Raw genomic sequence first — 21,271 nt, 5'->3', positions numbered from 1 at the left:
TGTTTCTCTGCCTCAGGTACCAGGAATCTCCAGCCCGTTCAAGGCATTATGAATTCTATTTCCGAGCAGGATATATTAGCTGCGAATGTCATGAAGTCAGTGAGGAAGCTGAGGCTTGGGAGACGTTGGACCTTCCAACAGGACAACGATCCCAAGCATACCTCCAAATCAACATCAGAGTGGTCGCAGAAGAAGGGCTGGAAGACTCTGGAGTGGCCTTCACAGTCGCCAGACCTAAATCCTGCAGAAAACCTGTGGTGGGACTTGAAGAAGGCAGTTGCAGCACGCAAGCCCAAGAATATGAATGAACTGGAGGCCTTTGCCCAAGAGGAATGGGCTAAAATACCTGTAGATGGTTGCAAGAAGCTTGTGTCCGGTTATGTATCACCTTTGAAGGATGTCATTACTGCCAAAGGGTGTTCTACTAAGTACTAAAGATGCATGTAACTAGGGGGTTGAATCATTTTGTCAATGGGATATTAAGAAAAATGTCCTTTTTTGGTATTTGGTAAAATACAGTGTTACAATTTAAGTTGCATTTGTCTATTTGACACATCTTTATTTGATATGACTATAAAAAAAATACGGAATAAATGTCCAACTTGCGAAAACACCAAAATTGTGTGGGGGTTGAATAATTTTGATCCCAACTGTACTACAATGTGGGGTATCGCTCCAATAACAAGGGGTAGTATGATACTGATAGTTGTACTGATAATTACTCATCAATTGAATGTTTTTTTAATATATTTTAACATTTTGCTAATTGAATTTTTGACACGTAAAGTTAAGTATTCAAGCACACCTGTGAAGTAAAATAACATTTCATGTGACTCCCTCTTGAAGCTCATAGAAAGAATGCCAAAAGTGTGCAAAAAAGTAATCAGAGCAAAGGGTGACTATTTTGAAGAAACTAGAATAGAAAACAATTTTTCAGTTATTTCACCTTTTTTTATTAAGTACATAACTCCACATCTGTTTATTCATAGCTGCACACTGACTTTTCTAAACTGATGAACATTTTGCAGAATCGAGGAGAAGCTCCAGCAGACCTGGAAGTAAAGCAGGAAGCCGAGGGAGCAGCCGCAGAGGCAGCGACGCCTCTGACTTCGACATCTCCGACATCCAGTCGGTGTGCTCCGACGCCTCGGAGACCGTCGGCGACGGCACGCGGACCACGCCGTGCTCCGGGTCACGCCAACGCGGCGCCAAGCCGTCCAAGATCCCCACGCCTCAGAAGAGGAGCACCCCCACGAGCAAACTGGCCAAAGCAGCCAAGCGATAGTCGGCAGGAAGGAAGGCGCCACAAACACTGGAGCTGCAGACGTGTTATTTAAATTGTTGTAGACTTGTAAAATATTCCAGTATGATTTCATGACGTGCGTGGATGGAATGTATTTGTTTTAATGTATTTTTTGTGAAAATGGTATTTTTTATTTGATCAAGCCTGATGGACTCCTTGAAACGCTCGAGGAATGTTTTGGAAAAGTTACTGAATGTAATTTTGTGTCATTTATGTGCGCTGAACTTTGGTGTCGCATCACGCCACTGTGTGTGTGTGTATGTGTGTGTGTGTGTGTGTGTGGGACGCTGCAAATATTTATTTCTAAGTGCTAATGATATACTTTAAAGGGCAATGCAATATTAGTAGGGTAAGCACTGCAGATACCTTTAATAACAACAGCATTATTACTTCCATGTAGCAACAAACTTTGCAGTCACAAAGTCCCGTTTGCAGACCACCGACTTACTTCCCAGCAGCGTGCGAGTCAAGAACCTTCTCGTCGACGCTCTCGTAGGCACTTCGCTTCATTTCAGCTGTTACTCCAACATTACTTTGTAATAAACCTGCTTCCACAAAGCTACCACAAACTGACTTGGACCAGACTATTTAGTGCTTATTTTCATTTTAATGCCTCTCTTCTCTTCAGGTCAGTTTATGCTTATGTAAGATTTAGTCAGTGATATAACAGGACTCACTTTTGCACTTTTTTCTATTTGTGTGGCTTATTTAGGCATTTTTTATTATTTTAATTTTTGTAATATTTATACATTTTCCAGTATTTAAATTAGATGTTTTTGTTGCTTGAAGTTATTTTTTATTCAAGAGATTAATTGTATAATTTGAACTTATTTTCGCCAGATTGTAGCTGAGATAGGCTCCAGCGGTCCCAAAAGGGAATAAGCGGTAGAAAATGGATGGATGGATGGATATATATATATGTTATGTCAGAAAAAAACTAAGAGGCTATTTCATCCCCACAAGCCTGTTTTGCAGGTTTCTCCGGTCTTCAAGAGATTTGATCATTTATTATTTATTTATTATCGAATTATTTATAAAATCCCCTGATGAGCAGAAAAAACTGTGAAACTGGCTTGTAGGGATGATATAGCCTCTGTGTTTTTCACCTAACATATATTTATATACTCACATATATAATATATGTATATTAACTGCTATGTGACCTCAACCTTTTCTAGAGTATTCATTCATTCATTTTTTCCCCTTTTTACTTCAATATTAACAATCTGAGCATTTTTTTTTCCCCTTGAAGAGTTTATTTCTCTGTAATCTAGCGTGCGTGCGTGCTGGATGGTCATGATGGTGGAAGGTGAGCTTGGAATGTTTGCAGAGCATCTTGTGTTTATCTGTTACATACTGCATGTGTCTCCCACAGAGCCGGAGTGGACACTGACACACTGGCCCCACTCAACTCATCACATAAAGCCACTATATATTATAGTTCTATTTTCCAAAGTAACATGCAGACATATCATGCTAAAGAGGTGTAGACTGATTAGAGGTATGCCAAAGCTACAGTTGCACCAGCTGCAGGGTCCTGGACCGGGACCTCGCTGACCTCACCTCACTGGCCTATGAGCGATGGAGGAGCCCGTCGGCACCACAGGTGGAGCGGAGGACAGGGGTCTCGCTGGACTGGACCCCACAGATTCCACTTTCAACGGTCCTCCTGTCTGTTGACTTCAAAGCCTGGCCCGGGATGGCACGTTAGAGTCGGGACATCACCTCACAGCCTGAACTGGAAAAGATCCATCCGGACCCAGAGAACGTCTCCTTTTTAGGAATATGTAAGTTGGGACAATAATTATTACTCATGAAGGCTTCTTGTTTACGCTCCTCTACAATTCTAAGCCTCAGTTGATGGAGGTACTCTGATAATGGTTAATAATGAGGTTATGTGACTTTGCTTCAGGGTGCAGGTCTTCTAAAGATCCCAAAAAGTCATTTTAAAACCTGGCATTCCAGGCTATAGCTCTCAGACCCAGGAACAATTTGCACCAGTCCCTCCGGAATCTTGACTGTGCTGACACTTTTTTCTTTTTAGTAAAGCTTTATATAAGCTATATATATATCAATCAATCAATCAATCAATCAATGTATTTTATTTCGGCAATCTTCACATAAAACAAAGAACAACAACAAGAAAAGAAGAAAAAAAACAAAAAAAAACACTAATTTGTGCAATGATTGAGCCGAAAGGGTGTAGGTTGAAGCAACGCTTATATAAACCTACCCCATCACAACAAGAACAAGGTTCAAAATATATAAAATCTAAAACATGCTTCACTTATATTACGTTTTTTTTAAACAATATATAAGCAACATATATGTAGCACACGTCTCATATACACAGTTTAACATTTAAATCAAACATATACATTTGTACACTTATATATATATATACACACACACATATATATATATATAATATATAATGCACCTTTTAACTATTATTTTTAATCCACTTTGTATCATTTTTATCAAGTTGCTCCCTGTTGTTTTAATTGAATTGTTGTTTTACTTCACCTATGTTAAGAATAGAAAGTACTTTATTCATCCCTGGGGGAAATTCAGCACCACAGTTCGCTCACACAATAATAATAATAAATAATGTATAACATATATATAATATATGAATAATATGAATATATTTTACATATATTCTACATTTAACAACAATTTAATACAGCGCTTCATAAATACAATTTGCTTACTTAGAAACGCTTTGTAAATATTCATAAGCAGTCAATAACAAAATGTGCCAATATTAGGTTGTAACTCTTTTAGTATGACATTCTAGAACAGTGGTTCTCAACCTTTTTTCCAGTGATGTACCCCTTGTGAACATATTTTTAATTCAAGTACCCCCTAATCAGAGTAAAGCATTTTTGGTTGAAAAAAAAAAAGAGATAAAGAAGTAAAATACAGCACTATGTCATCAGTTTCTGATTTATTAAATTGTATATCAGTGCAAAATATTGCTCAATTGACGTGGTATTTCTTGAACTATTTGGAAAAACAGATATAAAATAACTAAAAACTTGTTGAAAAATAAACAAGTGATTCAATTATAAATAAAGATTTCTACACATAGAAGTAATCATCAACTTAAAGTGCCCTCTTTGGGGATTGTAATAGAGATCCATCTGGATTCATGAACTTAATTCTAAACATTTCTTCACAAAAAATAAGAAACCTTTAACATTAATATTTATGGAACATGTCCAGCCCTGCGATGAGGTGGCGACTTGTCCAGGGTGTACCCCGCCTTCCGCCCGATTGTAGCTGAGATAGGCGCCAGCGCCCCCCGCGACCCCAAAAGGGAATAAGCGGTAGAAAATGGATGGATGGATGGATGGAACATGTCCACAAAACAATCTACCTGTCAACATTGTTGTATTTTTTTTCTTCACAGTTTATGAACTTACATTCATATTTTGTTGAAGTGTTATTCAATAGAGATATTAATAAAGGATTTTTGAGTTGTTGTTACTTTTAGAATATTTTTTTAAAATCTCCAAACCCCTTGGCATACCTTCAAGTACCCCTAGGGGTACGCATACCCTCATTTGAGAACCACTGTTCTAGAAGACATTTATTACACCTTTATAACCTAGTTATTGACTCATTAATATTGTATTATTATTGCAAAGAGGTACTATTTTAAATGTAATTTTAATGCATTTTAAGATCAATCAATCAATCAAATCACAAGTGTCTCAAAGGGCTGCACAAGCCACCATAATATTAATGCTAATAAAGATAATAATGCAACGTTTTGATGGACGCTTTTACTATTTATCTCTATGTAATGTCTTGTTTCTATTCATTAATTGTTGTTTTTTTCCCACTCCGCAGGCACTTATAGACTCTGATTTTTACGGAATCTGAAAAAAATGCCAGCCACAGGAGACATGCTGGTGGTTGTCGGCCTTTTTGTCATCTTAGGATGCGCACGCGCGCAAACGTTACCAAGTAAGTTTGTCATTAAAAAAAACAAAACACTAATACACATTTATGAGCGATATATAATGTATCATATCATATCATATAAAATTTGAGCTATATATAATGTATCATATCATATACAATATGATCTATATATAATGTATAGTATTATATACAACAGGGGTCACCAACCTTTTTGAAACCAAGAGCTACTTCTTGGGTACTGATTAATGCGAAGGGCTACCAGTTTGATACACACTTAAATAAATTGCCAGAAATAGCCAATTTGCTCAATTTACCTTTAACTCTGTTATTATTAATAATTAATGATATTTATCTTTGTGGAAACGCTGATCATCTTAATGATTTCTCACAATAAATATATATTTTCGATGACATGTTTTAAATATGTTAAAATCCAATCTGCACTTTGTTAGAATATATAACAAATTGAACCATATTTCTAACAAGGACGAATCATTATTTCTTCTAGATTTTCCAGAACAAAAAAATTAAAAGAAATTAAAAATACTTTGAAATAAGATTTAACTTTGATTCTACATATTTTCTAGATTTGACAGAATATTTGTATTTTATTTTAATCATAATAAGTTTGAAGAAATATTTCACAAATATTATTCGTCGAAGAAACAGAAGTTAAAATGAAGAATTAAATTAAAATGTATTTATTATTCTTTACAATAAAAAAAATAAATTTACTTGAACATTGATTTCAATTGTCAGGAAAGAAGAGGAAGGAATTTAAAAGGTAAAAATGTATGTGTTTAAGAATCCTACAATAATTTTTAAGGTTGTATTTTTTCTCTAAAATTGTCAATCTGAAAGCTATAAGAAGCAAAGTAAAAAAATAAATTAATTTATTTAAACAAGTGAAGAGCAAGTCTTTAAAATATTTTCTTGGATTTTCAAATTCTATTTGAGTTTTGTCCCTCTTAGAATTAAAAATGTCGAGCAAAGCGAGACCAGCTTGCTAGTAAATAAATAAAAATAAAAAAATAGAGGCAGCTCACTGGTAAGTGCTGCTATTTGAGCTATTTTTAGAACAGGCCAGTGGGCTACTCATCTGGTCCTTACGGGCTACCTGGTGCATTGGTGACCCCTGATATACAATATGAGCTATATAATGTATCATATCATATGCAATTAGAGCTATATATAAAATGTATCATATCATATACAATATGAGCTATATATAATGTATCATATCATATACAATGTGAGCTATATAATAGTAACACAGCATCAACTCTTTTATTTACCAATTGGGGTCTTGCACTACTACAAATTAGCCAATAGGTGTCACTATTTGTCTTTTAATAGACCACCATGATGACTTACTTTAAACAGAGGTGTCAAAGTGGTATTCACTGAGGGCCACATCACAGTTATGTTAGGCCCCAGAGGGCCACTTCTAACGGTGAATACTATTATTACACCATTTTTTAATGCATTTTATTAGTAGATTTTTTTCTTCAACTAACATGTAAAAAAAAAAAAAAATGGTAAGTTGCAATAATTTAATCTCGAAATGTAGTGTATATTTCTGTAAATGGAAAAGCAGTACTGTGTTTTTTATGCTAAAAAAACTAAGGCAGCTGTAGAATTTTACTGTAAAATTTCCTTTTATTTTTTTTTTTTCCGGGAAATAAAAAAATAACTGAAATTTTACAGTACAATTTTGGCACCTGAGCCACCAGTTTTTTTTGTTTTTTTTTTTTAATTTTTTTTTTTTTTTTACCGCACATAAACAACTGTAAATTTTCTGGTGTATTATTGTAGATGCCAAAATGGCACCGCAGTTTATGATAGTAAAACAGTAGTATTTTTTTTTTTTCATTTAGTAAGAAAAATGCTGTGAAAACCACAGTAAATTTCACAATTTTACCATGAAATCTACTACTAAATTTACATTGCACAATTTGGTGGATAAATTGACTTTGAAATCATTATTATTAGTGTGTATGTCTAACAAAAAAATGATTTGAATGTTTGATAATATGTTTTTGCATAATTAGACAATATTTAAGTTAACATCATTTGCCATTGCATTGAGTATATATATATATATATATATATATATATATATATCCATCCATTTTCTACCGCTTATTCCCTTTTGGGGTCGCGGGGGGCGCTGGCACCTATCTCAGCTACAATCGGGCGGAAGGCGGGGTACACCCTGGACAAGTCGCCACCTCATCGCAGGGCCAACACAGATAGACAGACAACATTCACACTCACATTCATATATATATATATATATATTTTTTTTTTCCCTCCCAAAATAGAAAGACAGAATACATTTAGTAAGAAAAGTTACAGTACTTCATTGATATTATTTCCTAGGCTTTCGAGGGCCAAATAAAATGAAGTGGCGGCCTTGAGTGTGACACCTGTGGGTTAAGAGGTCAAACAGTGCTCATAAACTACCAAATATGAATTACAAAAGTACAACTTCTAATTGATGTTGAGTATTTCTGTGCTATCCTCAAACTAAGCTTGTGTGTGTTTTTGAGATTTTGATCTCCTGGAGGAGTTTCGGGTATCCGAGTCGAGAGGAGTGAAACGTGTTGATGGTTCGGAACCGGAGGCGGTGGCTTACCGTGTCAACCCTGCCATCCACCTGCAGAAGACCATGAGGTACAATGCTGATTTGTTTTGGTAAAAAAAAAAAAATACATCTATGTGTGGCTCGAACACATTTAATTGTGTTTCCTCCTTAAAAACATTGTGTTCCATTAAATATTTTATAATCCTCATTTATTTTTATTTTCTTTATACACATTAAATTGTTTTCTCTTTAAGAAACATTTTGTTCTATTAAAATTTTCAGAATTGTAATTTCTTTTTTCTTTTTTTTTTAAACACATTTAGTTGTTTTCTCCTTAAGAAACATTTTGTTCCATTAAATTTTTCAGAATTGTAATTTCTTTCCCCCCCTTTTTTTTAAACACATTTAATTGTGTTCCCTCCTTAAGAAACATTTTGTTAGATTTAATTTTTCATAATTATCTTTAAAAAACAACAACATTTAATTGTGTTTCCTCTTTAAGAAACATTTTGTTTCAATACATTTTTCATAATTTTTTTTAATTGTGTTTACTCCTTAAGAATTTTTTTCCCATTGAAATTTTCATAATTGTAATTTTTTTCTTGTTTTTTAAACACATTTAATTGTTTCCTCCTTAAGAAACATTTTGTTCCATTATTTTTTCATAACTGTTATTTATTTATTTATTGATTTAAACACATTTAATTGTGTTCCCTCCTTAGGAATCAATTTGTTCCATTTATTTTGTCATAATTATCTTTTTTTTAAACACATTTAATTGTGTTTACTCCTTAAGAAACACATTTTTTCCATTAATGTTTTCATAGTTGTGTTTTTTTTCTTTAAGAACACATTTACCTGTTTTCCCTCCCTAAGAAACATTTTGTACCATTTAATTTTTCATAATTATCTTTTTTGTTTTTTAAATAAAAAACACATTTAATTGTGTTTACTCCTAAAGAAACATTTTGTTAGATTTAATTTTTCATAATTATCTTTAAAAAACAACAACATTTAATTGTGTTTCCTCTTTAAGAAACATTTTGTTTCAATACATTTTTCATAATTGTCATTTCCTTTTTTTTTTAATTGCGTTTACTCCTTAAGAATTTTTTTTCTCATTGAAATTTTCATAATTGTAATTTTTTTCTTCTTTTTTAAACACATTTAATTGTTTCCTCCTTAAGAAACATTTTGTTCCATTATTTTTTCATAATTGTTATTTATTTATTTATTGATTTAAACACATTTAATTGTGTTCCCTCCTTAGGAATCATTTTGTTCCATTTAATTTGTCATAATTATCTTTTTTTAAACACATTTAATTGTGTTTACTCCTTAAGAAACACATTTTTTCCATTAATGTTTTCATAGTATTATTTTTTTTTCTTTAAAAACACATTTACCTGTTTTCCCTCCTTGAGAAACATTTTGTTCCATTTAATTTTTCATAATTATCTTTTTTGTTTTTTAAATAAAAAACACATTTAATTGTGTTTCCTCTTTAAGAAACATTTTGTTTCAATACATTTTTCATAATTGTCATTTCCTTTTTTTAAATTGTGTTTACTCCTTAAGAATTTGTTTTCCATTGAAATTTTCATAATTGTATTTTTTTTCTTGTTTTTTAAACACATTTAATTGTTTCCTCCTTAAGAAACATTTTATTCCATTATTTTTTCATAATTGTTATTTATTTATTATGCAACTCAGTATTCTTCTCCTTCCAAACACGACGAGTTGAGTTTATACCAAAATGGATACATGGATGATTACAGCAGAGGATTGGGAGGATGTCATGTGGTCAGATGAAACCAAAATAGAACTTTTTGGTATAAACTCAACTCGTCGTGTTTGGAGGAAGAAGAATACTGAGTTGCATCCCAAGAACACCATTACTACTGTGAAGCATGGGGGTGGAAACATCATGCTTTGGGGGCTGTTTTTCTACTAAGGGGACAGGACGATTGATCCGTGTTAAGGAAAGAATGAATGGGTCCATGTATCGTGAGATTTTGAGCCAAAACCTCCTTCCACAGTGAGAGCTTTGAATGGTTGACCCAAATACTTATTTTTCCACCATAATTTACAAATAAATTCTTTAAAATTCCTACAATGTGAATTCCTGGATTTTTTTTCACCATTCTGTCTTTTACAGTTGAAGTGTACCTATGATGAAAATTACAGACCTCTGTCATCATTTTAAGTGGGAGAACTTGCACAATTGGTGGCTGACTAAATACTTTTTTGCCCCACTGTATATATATGTATATATATATATATATATTTTTATTTGTAGTTACTTTGCATGCATTCGACAAAATTCTTTTAGACCAATAAATCAAAAAGTTTGCGACACCCCTGGTGTATACATTTGCATACTGTTTCTGTAACTGCTACCGTAAGACTGATGGTAGAACCAGGATGGAATCCCCCCCCCCCCAATCGTTTTGGTTCATCTTTCCAAAGTACAGAGTGAACGTAGACAATTTGGAATGCCGCGCTAAAAAATGTGGTTGTGACCACACGCGGTCAACTCTGTGGGCCTTAAGAAGCTCCAGTTTTATGACCGTAAGCGTCAACTGATAGGCCGCATGAGAGAAAAAAAAGAATGATTAGTGTTTGAGCTGTCACACAGACGTGATTCAACAAAGTCATCAATCAAAAGTTAACGATCTTGAGTCTGTCTCTCCTTAATTGCCTCTGATGGAAGCTTTTTTTTTTCATTATGATGTTGTGATGACTCCCAAACCGCAGAGACGTCTACCCTGATGGCCTTCCCTCCGACTATTCCGTCATCGCAACTTTCAAGTTGACCAAAGACGCGATCAGAACTCTGGAACCTGTGGCAAGTCAGTGACCCGGACGGTCGGGAGCAAGTGGGCCTACGTTTCCAGGGGGATACGTCCTCGCTGGGACTTCTTCTATATCAGTCCCCGCGGAGCCAGATGCTGAGAACCTTCCGCGGCGTGGGGAAGCTGTTTGATGGCGAGTGGCACAAGTTGGCGCTGAGCGTGAAGGGCAGCCAGGTGAAGCTGCTCATAGATTGCGAGGAGGTCAGCGTGGAGTCCATCGATGAGCCCATGCCGGTCATTCGTAGTGGGTACACCTCCATCGTCAAGCGAGCTGCACGGGATCGCTCGGTCTCAGTATGTCTCTCCTTTGAATAATCCCATCCTGGATGCTGGATTTTAGCCTGAATGTCCCATTTCTCCTCCCAGGTGGACCTCCAGCAGATGGATGTGTCATGTGACCCAGAGAAGGCCTACTCCGAAGGCTGTTGCGAACTGTCCAACGTGGTGAGTCCTCACAGAGCCTTCGCTCTATGCCTTGTTTGTCAGTTTTTCCTCTATTTATTTTGACTTGGGGCCACATTGAGTGAAGATAATGTGTCTGGGGGCCCAATGTGTATGTGTGTATAAATGATATGTGCGTATTTAGCCGTAAAAATCTGCTGTACAGTATGTGTGTTTGGGTCCCTCTTTTTCCGGAACACGAATACCAAAAGTCACAATGTACGGTAGAATTCTAAAAAATATATGACAGGACCATTTCAAAAATGTTTAGGGCACTTCCAACCGGTATGGGGCCACGGGGAAGACCCAGGACACGTTTGGAAGACTATGTCTCCCGGCTGGCCTGGGAACGCCTCGGGATCCCCCGGGAAGAGCTAGACGAAGTGGCTGGGGAGAGGGAAGTCTGGGCTTCCCTGCTTAGGCTGCTGCCCCCGCGACCCGACCTCGGATAAGCGGAAGAAGATGGATGGATGGATGACATTTCAAAAAACCTGGATGGAGTTTTTTTTAACTGAATGGGACACCCAAAATGTACATTAAAATAAAGAAAGTGGGATTTACAATATTAACTATGAACTAGTGTTGTCCCGATATCAATATTTTGCTACTTTTTGCTACATTTCTAAATAAAGGAGACCACAAAAAATGGCATTATTGGAATTATCCATCCATCCATCCATCCATCCATTTTCTACCGCTTATTCCCTTTCGGGGGTCGCGGGGGGCGCTGGCGCCTATCTCAGCTACAATCGGGCGGAAGGCAGGGTACACCCTGGACAAGGTCGCCATCTCATCGCAGGGCCAACACAGATAGACAGACAACATTCACACTCACATTCACACACTAGGGCCAATTTAGTGTTGCCAATCAACCTATCCCCAGGTGCATGTCTTTGGAAGTGGGAGGAAGGCGGAGTACCCGGAGGGAACCCACGCATTCACGGGGAGAACATGCAAACTCCACACAGAAAGATCCCGAGCCTGGATTTGAACCCAGGACTGCAGGACCTTCGTATTGTGAGGCAGACTCACTAACCCCTCTGCCACCGTTAACCCAAAAAATCTTATGGTACATTAAATATATGTTTCTTATTGCAAGTTTGTCCTTAAATGAAATAGTGAACATGCTAGTCAACTCGTCTTTGTATTCGTAAGTAAGCAAACAAAGGCTCCTAATTTAGCTGCTGTCATATGCAATAACATCCATCCATCCATCCATTTTTCTACCGCTTATTCCCTTTTGGGATCGCGGGGGCAATAACATATTGTGTCATTTTCATTCTGTTATTTTGTCAAAATTATTAAGGACGAGTGGTAGAAAATTATCCATCCATCCATCCATTCCATCATCTTCCGCTTATCCGAGGTCGGGTCGCGGGGGCAGCAGCCTAAGCAGGAAGCCCAGACTTCCCTATCTCCAGCCACTTCGTCTAGCTCTTCCGGGGGATCCCGAGGCATTCTCAGGTCAGCCGGGAGACATAGTCTTCCCAACGGTGTCCTGGGTCTTCCCCGTGGCCTCCTACCAGCTGGACGTGCCCTAAACACCTCACTCGGGAGGCGTTCGGGTTGCATCCTGACCAGATGCCCGAACCACCTCATCTGGCTCCTCTCCATGTGAAGGAGCAGCAGCTTTACTTTGAGTTCCTCCCGGAGGGCAGAGCTTCTCACCCTATCTCTAAGGGAGAGCCCCGCCACACGGCGGAGGAAACTCATTTCGTCCGCTTGTACCCGTGATCTTATCGTTTCGGTCATGACCCAAAGCTCATGACCATAGGTGAGGATGGGAACGTAGATCGACCGGTAAATTGAGAGCTTTACCTTCCGGCTCACCTCCTTCTTTACCACAACGGATCGGTACAATGTCCGCATTACTGAAGACGCCGCACCGACCCGCCTGTCGATCTCACGATCCACTCTTCCCTCACTCGTGAACAAGACTCCTAGGTACTTGAACTCCTCCACTTGGGGCAGGGTCTCCTCCCCAACCCGGAGATGGCACTCCACCCTTAATTATTATTTTGTCAAAATTATTAAGGACAAGTGGTAGAAAATGAATGACTCATCTACTTGTTCATTTACTGTTAATATCTGCTTACTTTCTCTTTTAACATGTTCTATATATACTTCTGTTAAAATGTATTAATCACTTATTCTTCTGTTGTTTCATACTTTACATCAGTTTTCGTTGAATTTGGGCATCAATCCGATACCAAGTCGTTACAGGATCATACATTGGTAATATTCAAAGCCTTCATGTGTTCAGGGACATATTTCCCGAGTTTATAAACATAATAAACATTTGAAAAAAACGGAAGAAGATGTTGTGATGCCAAAAAATATCGACATAATTATAGTAGTATCGACTAAATACGCTACTGTACTTGGTATCATTACAGTGGATGTTATGTGTAGATTCACCGCGGACCGGGAGTTTTCAGAGGCGGTATAGTACTAAATATGATTCATTAGTATCGCGATACTATACTAATACGGGTATACCGTACAACCCTACTATGAACAATAAAATACTGAATATTAACAACCCTCTTTTTACTTCTCAGACCAGCTCCTTGGTAGACATTTTTACAATCAAGCGAAACACAACAAAAATGTAACAAACAGCAAAATATAAATTCAAAAGGGTAATAAACACCCACAATATGTTATACTGTCACTTTTATACAGAACTTTGTTGTAAAAATCTGCTTTCACATCTGTTTCTAACACATAGCGGGCAGTATAGCTCGGTTGGTAGAGCGGCCGTGCCAGCAACTTGAGGGTTGCAGGTTCGATTCCCGCTTCCGCCATCCTAGTCAGTGCCGTTGTGTCCTTGGGCAAGACACTTAACCCACCTGCTCCCAGTGCCACCCACACTGGTTTAAATGAAAAAATTAGATATTGGCTTTCAATCAATCAATCAATCAATGTTTATTTATATAGCCCCAAATCACAAATGTCTCAAAGGACTGCACAAATCATTACGACTACAACATCCTCGGAAGAACCCACAAAAGGGCAAGGAAAACTCACACCCAGTGGGCAGGGAGAATTCACATCCAGTGGGACGCCAGTGACAATGCTGACTATGAGAAACCTTGGAGAGGACCTCAGATGTGGGCAACCCGCCCCCTCTAGGGGACCGAAAGCAATGGATGTCGAGCGGGTCTAACATGATACTGTGAAAGTTCAATCCATAGTGGCTCCAACACAGCCGCGAGAGTTCAGTTCAAAGCGGATCCAAGACAGCAGCGAGAGTCCCGTCCACAGGAGACCATCTCAAGCGGAGGCGGATCAGCAGTGTAGAGATGTCCCCAATCGATACAGGCGAGCGGTCCATCCTGGGTCTCGACTCTGGACAGCCAGTACTTCATCCATGGTCATCGGACCGGACCCCCTCCACAAGGGAGGGGGGGACATAGGAGAAAGAAAAGAAGCGGCAGATCAACTGGTCTAAAAAGGAGGTCTATTTAAAGGCTAGAGTATACAGATGAGTTTTAAGGTGACACTTCTACTGAGGTAGCATCTCGAACTGTTACCGGGAGGGCATTCCAGAGTACTGGAGCCCGAACGGAAAACGCTCTATAGCCCGCAGACTTTTTTTGGGCTCTAGGAATCACTAATAAGCCGGAGTCTTTTGAACGCAGATTTCTTGCTGGGACATATGGTACAATACAATCGGCAAGATAGGCTGGAGCTAGACCGTGTAGTATTTTATACGTAAGTAGTAAAACCTTAAAGTCACATCTTAAGTGCACAGGAAGCCAGTGCAGGTGAGCCAGTACAGGCGTAATGTGATCAAACTTTCTTGTTCTTGTCAAAAGTCTAGCAGCCGCATTTTGTACCAACTGTAATCTTTTAATGCTTCACTATGTAAAGAGCTTTGAGTCACTACAGAAAAAGCGCTATATAAATATATTTCATTTCACTTCACATGTTTTCAGGCTGGCTGCGCTGAAAACAAACCCCGCCCACTCTGGTTTGTTCCTTGTCTGAGCTGCTGTGACGTGGATTACTGTAATAACTCGTATAACACCCAAAATGTCAACCATTGAAATACTTTTTATAATTCAAGACTTAGGGTCATTTAAAAAACATCACTGCACGTCATTGAGGCGGCAACAGTTTTGATGTTAAAGGTCTAAAAAAATTGTGTAGACCGTCCGCGGGCTGTATTGTGCACAGGTCGGCTCTAAGGTGTTGTTTCATGTGTCTCAGTGTGGAGGTTACGCGGAGATTGGCCTGACAGCCGGTAGAGCGTCTTGCAAATGCATGCACGGACAGCCAGGTATCCAAGGACGTCCAGGGCCAATGGTGAGTACACTCTGGTAATGGAAAAACAAAAACGGAATAAATACGACGCCAATGAGATGTTGAAGAATGTTTTTATCTCTCGTCCAGGGTCACATAGGCCTTCCCGGAGAGCTTGGGGATCGAGGAAGACAAGGAAACTGGGTAAGTGAAGTCAGTGCAGCACAATCAAGAGTCAAACTGACTGGTGGACGTACGTCACCATAAAAGTCAAGTCTTGAGATGACAGTGAAGCTGTGGAAAAAAGCACAGCAGTGACGACAGTCGAGTGGAAACACACCTGGAACCAGAAGCACGGAGGAATAGTAAATGGACGGTAGATAAAACACGAAGGTCAGCCCTGTAGTCGATTCTAGAGGAAGTCGAAATCAAAACGGACCAGCATTGAGTTGACGATATTTTCTTTGTGAATGGAAACCTGGATATCAGGTTTATTCATCAGGAAACATGAGTCATTGTCGACTGGAAGACAACTGAGCCAAATGTAGCAAACTCTTAGCAAGATGTTGGGCAAAAACACACTGAACAGGCTATATGTTGTGTTTTAACACAAGAATACTATATTCTGGCATCCATCCAAGCATTACTTATCTGGGTCACGGGGGGAAGCAGGTCATGCCAAAATTTCCATGAGTCCAACCAACTCCTCTCGTTCCAACAAAGGGGAAACTTAGGTCTAACCAGAACTGCTATGAGCCATAGTACCTCCAACAGAGGCATGGCCAATCATTTAGTCGAGGGGTCTCAGACACGCGGCCCGCGGGCTGCAAGATTATAACTTAATAGGAAAGTTTAATGTTAGTGCGGCCAGCTAAACCCGCACGCGTTCTTCCTCCCTCCCTTCCTCGCTCGTCCACCTGCTCTCCATCTCTCTCTGTCACTGTGTGTGTCTCTCTTTCGCTCCTTCCCCTGGCGCTCCTGTAAGTATTCCGCCCCGGGGAGACGAGTGGCCCGGTAGCTTCCGAAGCACTCCGCCAGCTTCCGAAGCACTCCGCCAAAGACCAAGCGACAATACAAAACTGTGGTAGAGAGTTGCTGAGCGAATCGGACGTGTAACACGTTAGTCGTGATGTTAGCCCGTTCGGGGCTAATTGTGCTACCGTAGCTGTAAACTCCACTCCAACTAGACATGCTGAAGAGTATACAAAATACCAGGGAGATGAGAGAGTGAAGCGGGTTGCAAATTTTAAAACCAGTCCAGAGAGGCAACAAGATTTCTTCTAGAAAGAAACCGAAAAGAGCGATGCAGAAGTCAAAGCTAGCTACATGGTGAGTGAGATAATTGCTAGGGTGGGAAAGCCATTCAAAGAAGGTGAATTTATTAAAAAGTGCTTGTTAGATTTTTTTATTTGTATATATTTTCTTGCTACCCAGCCTCACCCTGTTTCTGCAACCAGTGGCCCCCAGGTAAATTGAGTTTGAGACCCCTGATTTAGACTCAGGGGAGGAAGGGTGGGGGGCACATTTAGAGAACAAAATGTGTCTGGGGGCCGGTATATCTGATTTTTAGGAACACTAATACAAAAACTCACAATAATGTCTGATTGAAAGCTAAAACGTTAAAAAATGCAATCGAACTTTACATTTTTTTACTGAATGACACACCCAGAATTTACATGAAAATAAAGAATGTAGGATTTACAAAATAACTATGAACGATAAAACGTTGAATATTGACAACACATGAACTTCACACCCCCTCTCGATCGACATTTTACAATCAACCGAAACGCAACAAAAATGCAACAAAAAAAGCGAAATATGAACGCAAAGGTTAAAAAAACCTCACCTACAATCTGATACATCTGATACATCACTAAGCTTTACAACTTTATTGTAAAAATCTGTGACTTAGATTACCAGAGCAACTACAACGTTTGTAGAATATAACGCAAAAGCGGAGATTCCAACCATTGAAATACGCGTGGGGCAGTGGGAGAGTTGCCGTGCGCAACCCGAGGGTCCCTGGTTCAAATCCCACCTAGTACCAACCTCATCACGTCCGTTGTGTCCTGAGCAAGACACTTCACCCTTGCTACTGATGGGTGCTGGTTGGCGCCTTGCATGGCAGCTCCCTCCATCCGTGTGTGAATGTGTGTGTGAATGGGTAAATGTGGAAGTAGTGTCAAAGCGCTTTGAGTACCTTGAAGGTAGAAAAGCGCTATACAAGTACAACCCATTTATTTATTTATCGTTTGTATAGTTCAAAACTTACGGTCATTTGAAAACATCATTGGACGCGATAATGGCAGCTACTGTTGCCATCTTAAAAATCTAAAAAAAATAAATAATTGGGAATGTCCAGCGGGCCAGGTTGAAAATCTTATAGGCCTTAATTTGCCCAGGTGTGCTCCAACATCTAATAGGTCTACTCTAGTGTCTACTTCTGTTTGGATATGCCAAAAACTTAGTTGTGTGAGTGACAAGAATAATTTTTTTCACTCACTTCGGGATATTTGACATAACAGAAATCCTCAAAAAAATGATGGCGGCACCAGTTGTTGGTAGTGGCCAATAATTTCATGTTAACCCCTTTAGATGAGATTGGGTAAGTCCAAACCGTGGGTCGTAACGCAGATTGGGTTGTGGGTCGCTATTTATTGGGGTGTTAACTTTTGGACAGCAATGATTCATGTTTATTGTGGTAAATTCATGTTTTCTGTGTTATTTACTAGCAGTTAATTCACTATACTAGTATGTCTATATTATGGTATAAAATAAATACATTTTAGTACGTTTGGGTTTTGGTGAGAAAACAGTCGTTATTTGGGTCTTAAGCTGAAACATTTGGGAAACCTTGAGCGACATGACCGATAAATTGTCCCAGAATCAGAACAGGACCCCTAATTAAACATTAAAACGGTCTCAACGATCTTCATGATACCATGAGTTGATTAACGTGGACCCCGATTTAAACAAGTTGAAAAACGTATTCGGGTGTTACCATTTAGTGGTCAATTGTACGGAATATGTACTGTACTGTGCAATCTACTAATAAAAGTTTCAATCAATCAATCAATCAATCAATCAATCAATCAATCAATCAATCAATCAATCAATCCATCCATCCATCCATCCAACCATCCATCCATCCATCCATCCATCCATCCATCCATCATCCATCCATCCATCCATCCATCCATCAATCAATTAATTCACCCAGACTGTCTGACAGGACTCTTTTGTTGGCCGCTATTCTGCTCTGATTTTAGCGCCGTTTGCCGTTATTCTTACTGACATGAACATAAGACAAATCCGATAATAATATGCACTTTAAAAATATATATATTTAAGACAAATTCAAAAACTAACTTGCCAAACCTCTGCTTGTGTAATAATTTCAACCCTCCAGGTCACTTGCATGTGAGAGTGACCGACTTATATTTGGGTCCGTCAGGTGTTTCTACAGGATTCATCTTGTTGTCTTAATGAGCACTAATAGAGATGTTCCGATCAGGTTTTTCTGCTGCCGATTTCGATACCGATCATCCATAAGTGAAATCGACATATAGCAATACGATACCGATCGGATGTATTAACTGTACATGGTGTGTGACATTTAAACGATATCAAGACGATATTCAAACTAGTTTCTTATTTATTTTATTACATACAATTGCTTGAGCAAAACAAAGTCAATAGTACACACTAACTAAACAAATGCAAAAACTACTATTTGCTACTAAATTAATTCCTTTGGTTTTTACCCTCAAATTCATCCTATATCAAAGAAATTATTCTCTGAGTTTGTAAACATTAACATAAACAACAAAAATAAATTTTAACGAAACTAGAAATATCGACCAAATCACTTTAATATCGATCACATACTGATATTATCCTTGGTATCGACATCACCAATTTGAGGATCAATCCGCCTTCCTCTTACATATTGTCTACTGACTCTGATTATATCCTCTCTCTCGACTTTTTTTTTTTTGATTGATTGATACTTTTATTAGTAGATTGCACAGTTCAGTACATATTCCGTACAATTGACCACTAAATGGTAACACCCGAATAAGTTTTTCAACTTGTTTAAGTCTGGGTCCACTTTAATCAATTCATGGACTCCTGATGTACTTGTTAATTTCTTCTTAATAGCTGCTTATTGTCAGTGGGAAACTTAGATCTTAGATCAGAGGTGTCAAACTGATTTTAGCTCAGGGGTCACATGGAGGAAAATCTGTGCACACGAGGGCCGGACTATTATGGCATTAAAACTAAAAACTAAAGATAACTTCAGATTATTTTCTTTGTCTTACTTTGGCCAAAAATAGAACACACATTCTAAAAATACTACAATAAAAATAGAGAAAAAAATATCGGCAGCTATAAAGTGAAGGAAATAAGAATATGAATGAATGTTTATAACCAAATAAATTTACATTTGCATAAAAATATGTTTTCTTTTGTATTATTATTTTTTAAATGGATTAAGTTACGTTTATGACAACCTTTTTCCAAAACACAATATAGAATGTGAGATATAACAGGACAATACATACATTAATCATTTGTTTTCAAAACAGTTACAAAAAAGTGGGACCCCAAAAATGTACTGTGAGACCCCATTTTTATGACATAACGGGGTCCCAGGGACCCCATTAATTCCTAGTGTCAATACTGATGGAGTGTTGGTGCGGGCAAAACAGCAGCAGGCGACTGTGGCTCGCAGGTTCTAATACTAGATAGATTGATGGATAGTAGAGATGCGCGGATAGGTAATTATATAATCCGCATCCGCATCACCAAAGTCGTCATCCACCCGCCGTCCACCCGAACCAACATTTTATCAGGACCGCACCCGCCCGCTGAAAATACATCAGAGGTTGTCCGCCTTTACCACTCACAGAGCTATTTAAACCTGTTTCACATAGTAATTATGACAATTGGAGCCGCTAGCGTTCCCGCGACAATCCAATAGCATTCATCCTGATGACAAGAATATGGGCGTGCTGTGAAGCCATTGCCTTAGACACCTTCAACAACATGTACGAACCAATTGTTGGTCCGGCAACATGTTGTGTGAAGCTTCCGCAATCACACGTTCAAGATTGAAAGGCATACTGGGTGATACAGAGTACACTGATGGTTGTGATATAAACAACTTTAACACTTACTAATATGCGCCACGCTGTGAAGCCACACCCAGCAAGATTGACAAACACATTTCGGGAGAACATCCTCACAGTAACACAACATAAACGCAACACAACAAATACCCATAATCCTTTGTGTCCGTGACACATCCTGAATATATTTTACACTCCCGCGACACCAACCCCGTCCACCTTACCGACGCACGGGGGGAGGTGGCGGGGTTTGCTGCTAGCGGGGTTTATAAAATAGTCAGGAAGTGTCATGAATACAAAGGATTATGGGTATTTGTTGTGTTGCGTTTATGTTGTGTTACTGTGAGGATGTTCTTCCGAAATGTGTTTGTTGTTCTTAATTGGTGTGGCTTCACAGCGTGGCGCATATTACTAAGAGTGTTAAAATGTTTATATCACAACCATTAGTGTACTCTGTGTCACCCAGTATGCCTTGCAGTCGTGTGCGTGTTGCCAAGAAAGCCACACACAACATGATGCTGGACTGACAAGCAGATCGTACATGTTGTAGTAGGCGACAAAGTCAATGGCTTCATAGCACGCCCTAATATCAATCAATCAATCAATCAATCAATCAATGTTTATTTATATAGCCCCAAATCACAAATGTCTCAAAGGACTGCACAAATCATTACGACTACAACATCCTCGGAAGAACCCACAAAAGGGCAAGGAAAAGTCACACCCAGTGGGCAGGGAGAATTCACATCCAGTGGGACGCCAGTGACAA

General features: G+C 38.6%; 2 protein-coding genes across 20 annotated transcripts in view; both read left to right on the top strand.

The window, feature by feature from the left end:
- The window catches only part of dst (dystonin), a 299,316-nt gene extending 297,440 nt beyond the window's left edge, over nt 1-1,876 (top strand). For all 19 annotated transcript variants that reach the window (XM_061910351.1, XM_061910348.1, XM_061910367.1 and 16 more), the window contains one exon: nt 1,029-1,876. In XM_061910351.1, the coding sequence (XP_061766335.1) occupies nt 1,029-1,285 (257 nt within the window). In that variant the 3' untranslated portion in view covers nt 1,286-1,876. The remainder of the gene's footprint in view (nt 1-1,028) is intronic.
- Nucleotides 1,877-2,699: 823 nt separating this feature from the next.
- zmp:0000000760 (collagen alpha-1(IX) chain) overlaps nt 2,700-21,271 on the top strand; it is a 44,484-nt gene continuing 25,912 nt past the window's right edge. The window contains 8 exon segments of the mRNA XM_061909925.1: nt 2,700-3,090; nt 5,162-5,278; nt 7,789-7,912; nt 10,581-10,643; nt 10,645-10,972; nt 11,045-11,122; nt 15,335-15,430; nt 15,518-15,571. Coding sequence (XP_061765909.1) covers nt 5,200-5,278; nt 7,789-7,912; nt 10,581-10,643; nt 10,645-10,972; nt 11,045-11,122; nt 15,335-15,430; nt 15,518-15,571 — 822 coding nt within the window. The 5' untranslated portion in view covers nt 2,700-3,090; nt 5,162-5,199.

This window comes from Nerophis ophidion, linkage group LG09 (genome assembly GCF_033978795.1).
Source record: "Nerophis ophidion isolate RoL-2023_Sa linkage group LG09, RoL_Noph_v1.0, whole genome shotgun sequence".
Classification (NCBI taxonomy): Eukaryota; Metazoa; Chordata; class Actinopteri; order Syngnathiformes; family Syngnathidae; genus Nerophis; species Nerophis ophidion.
The sequence above is the reverse complement of the archived record's forward strand: the minus strand, read 5'-3'. Positions and strand labels throughout refer to the sequence as shown.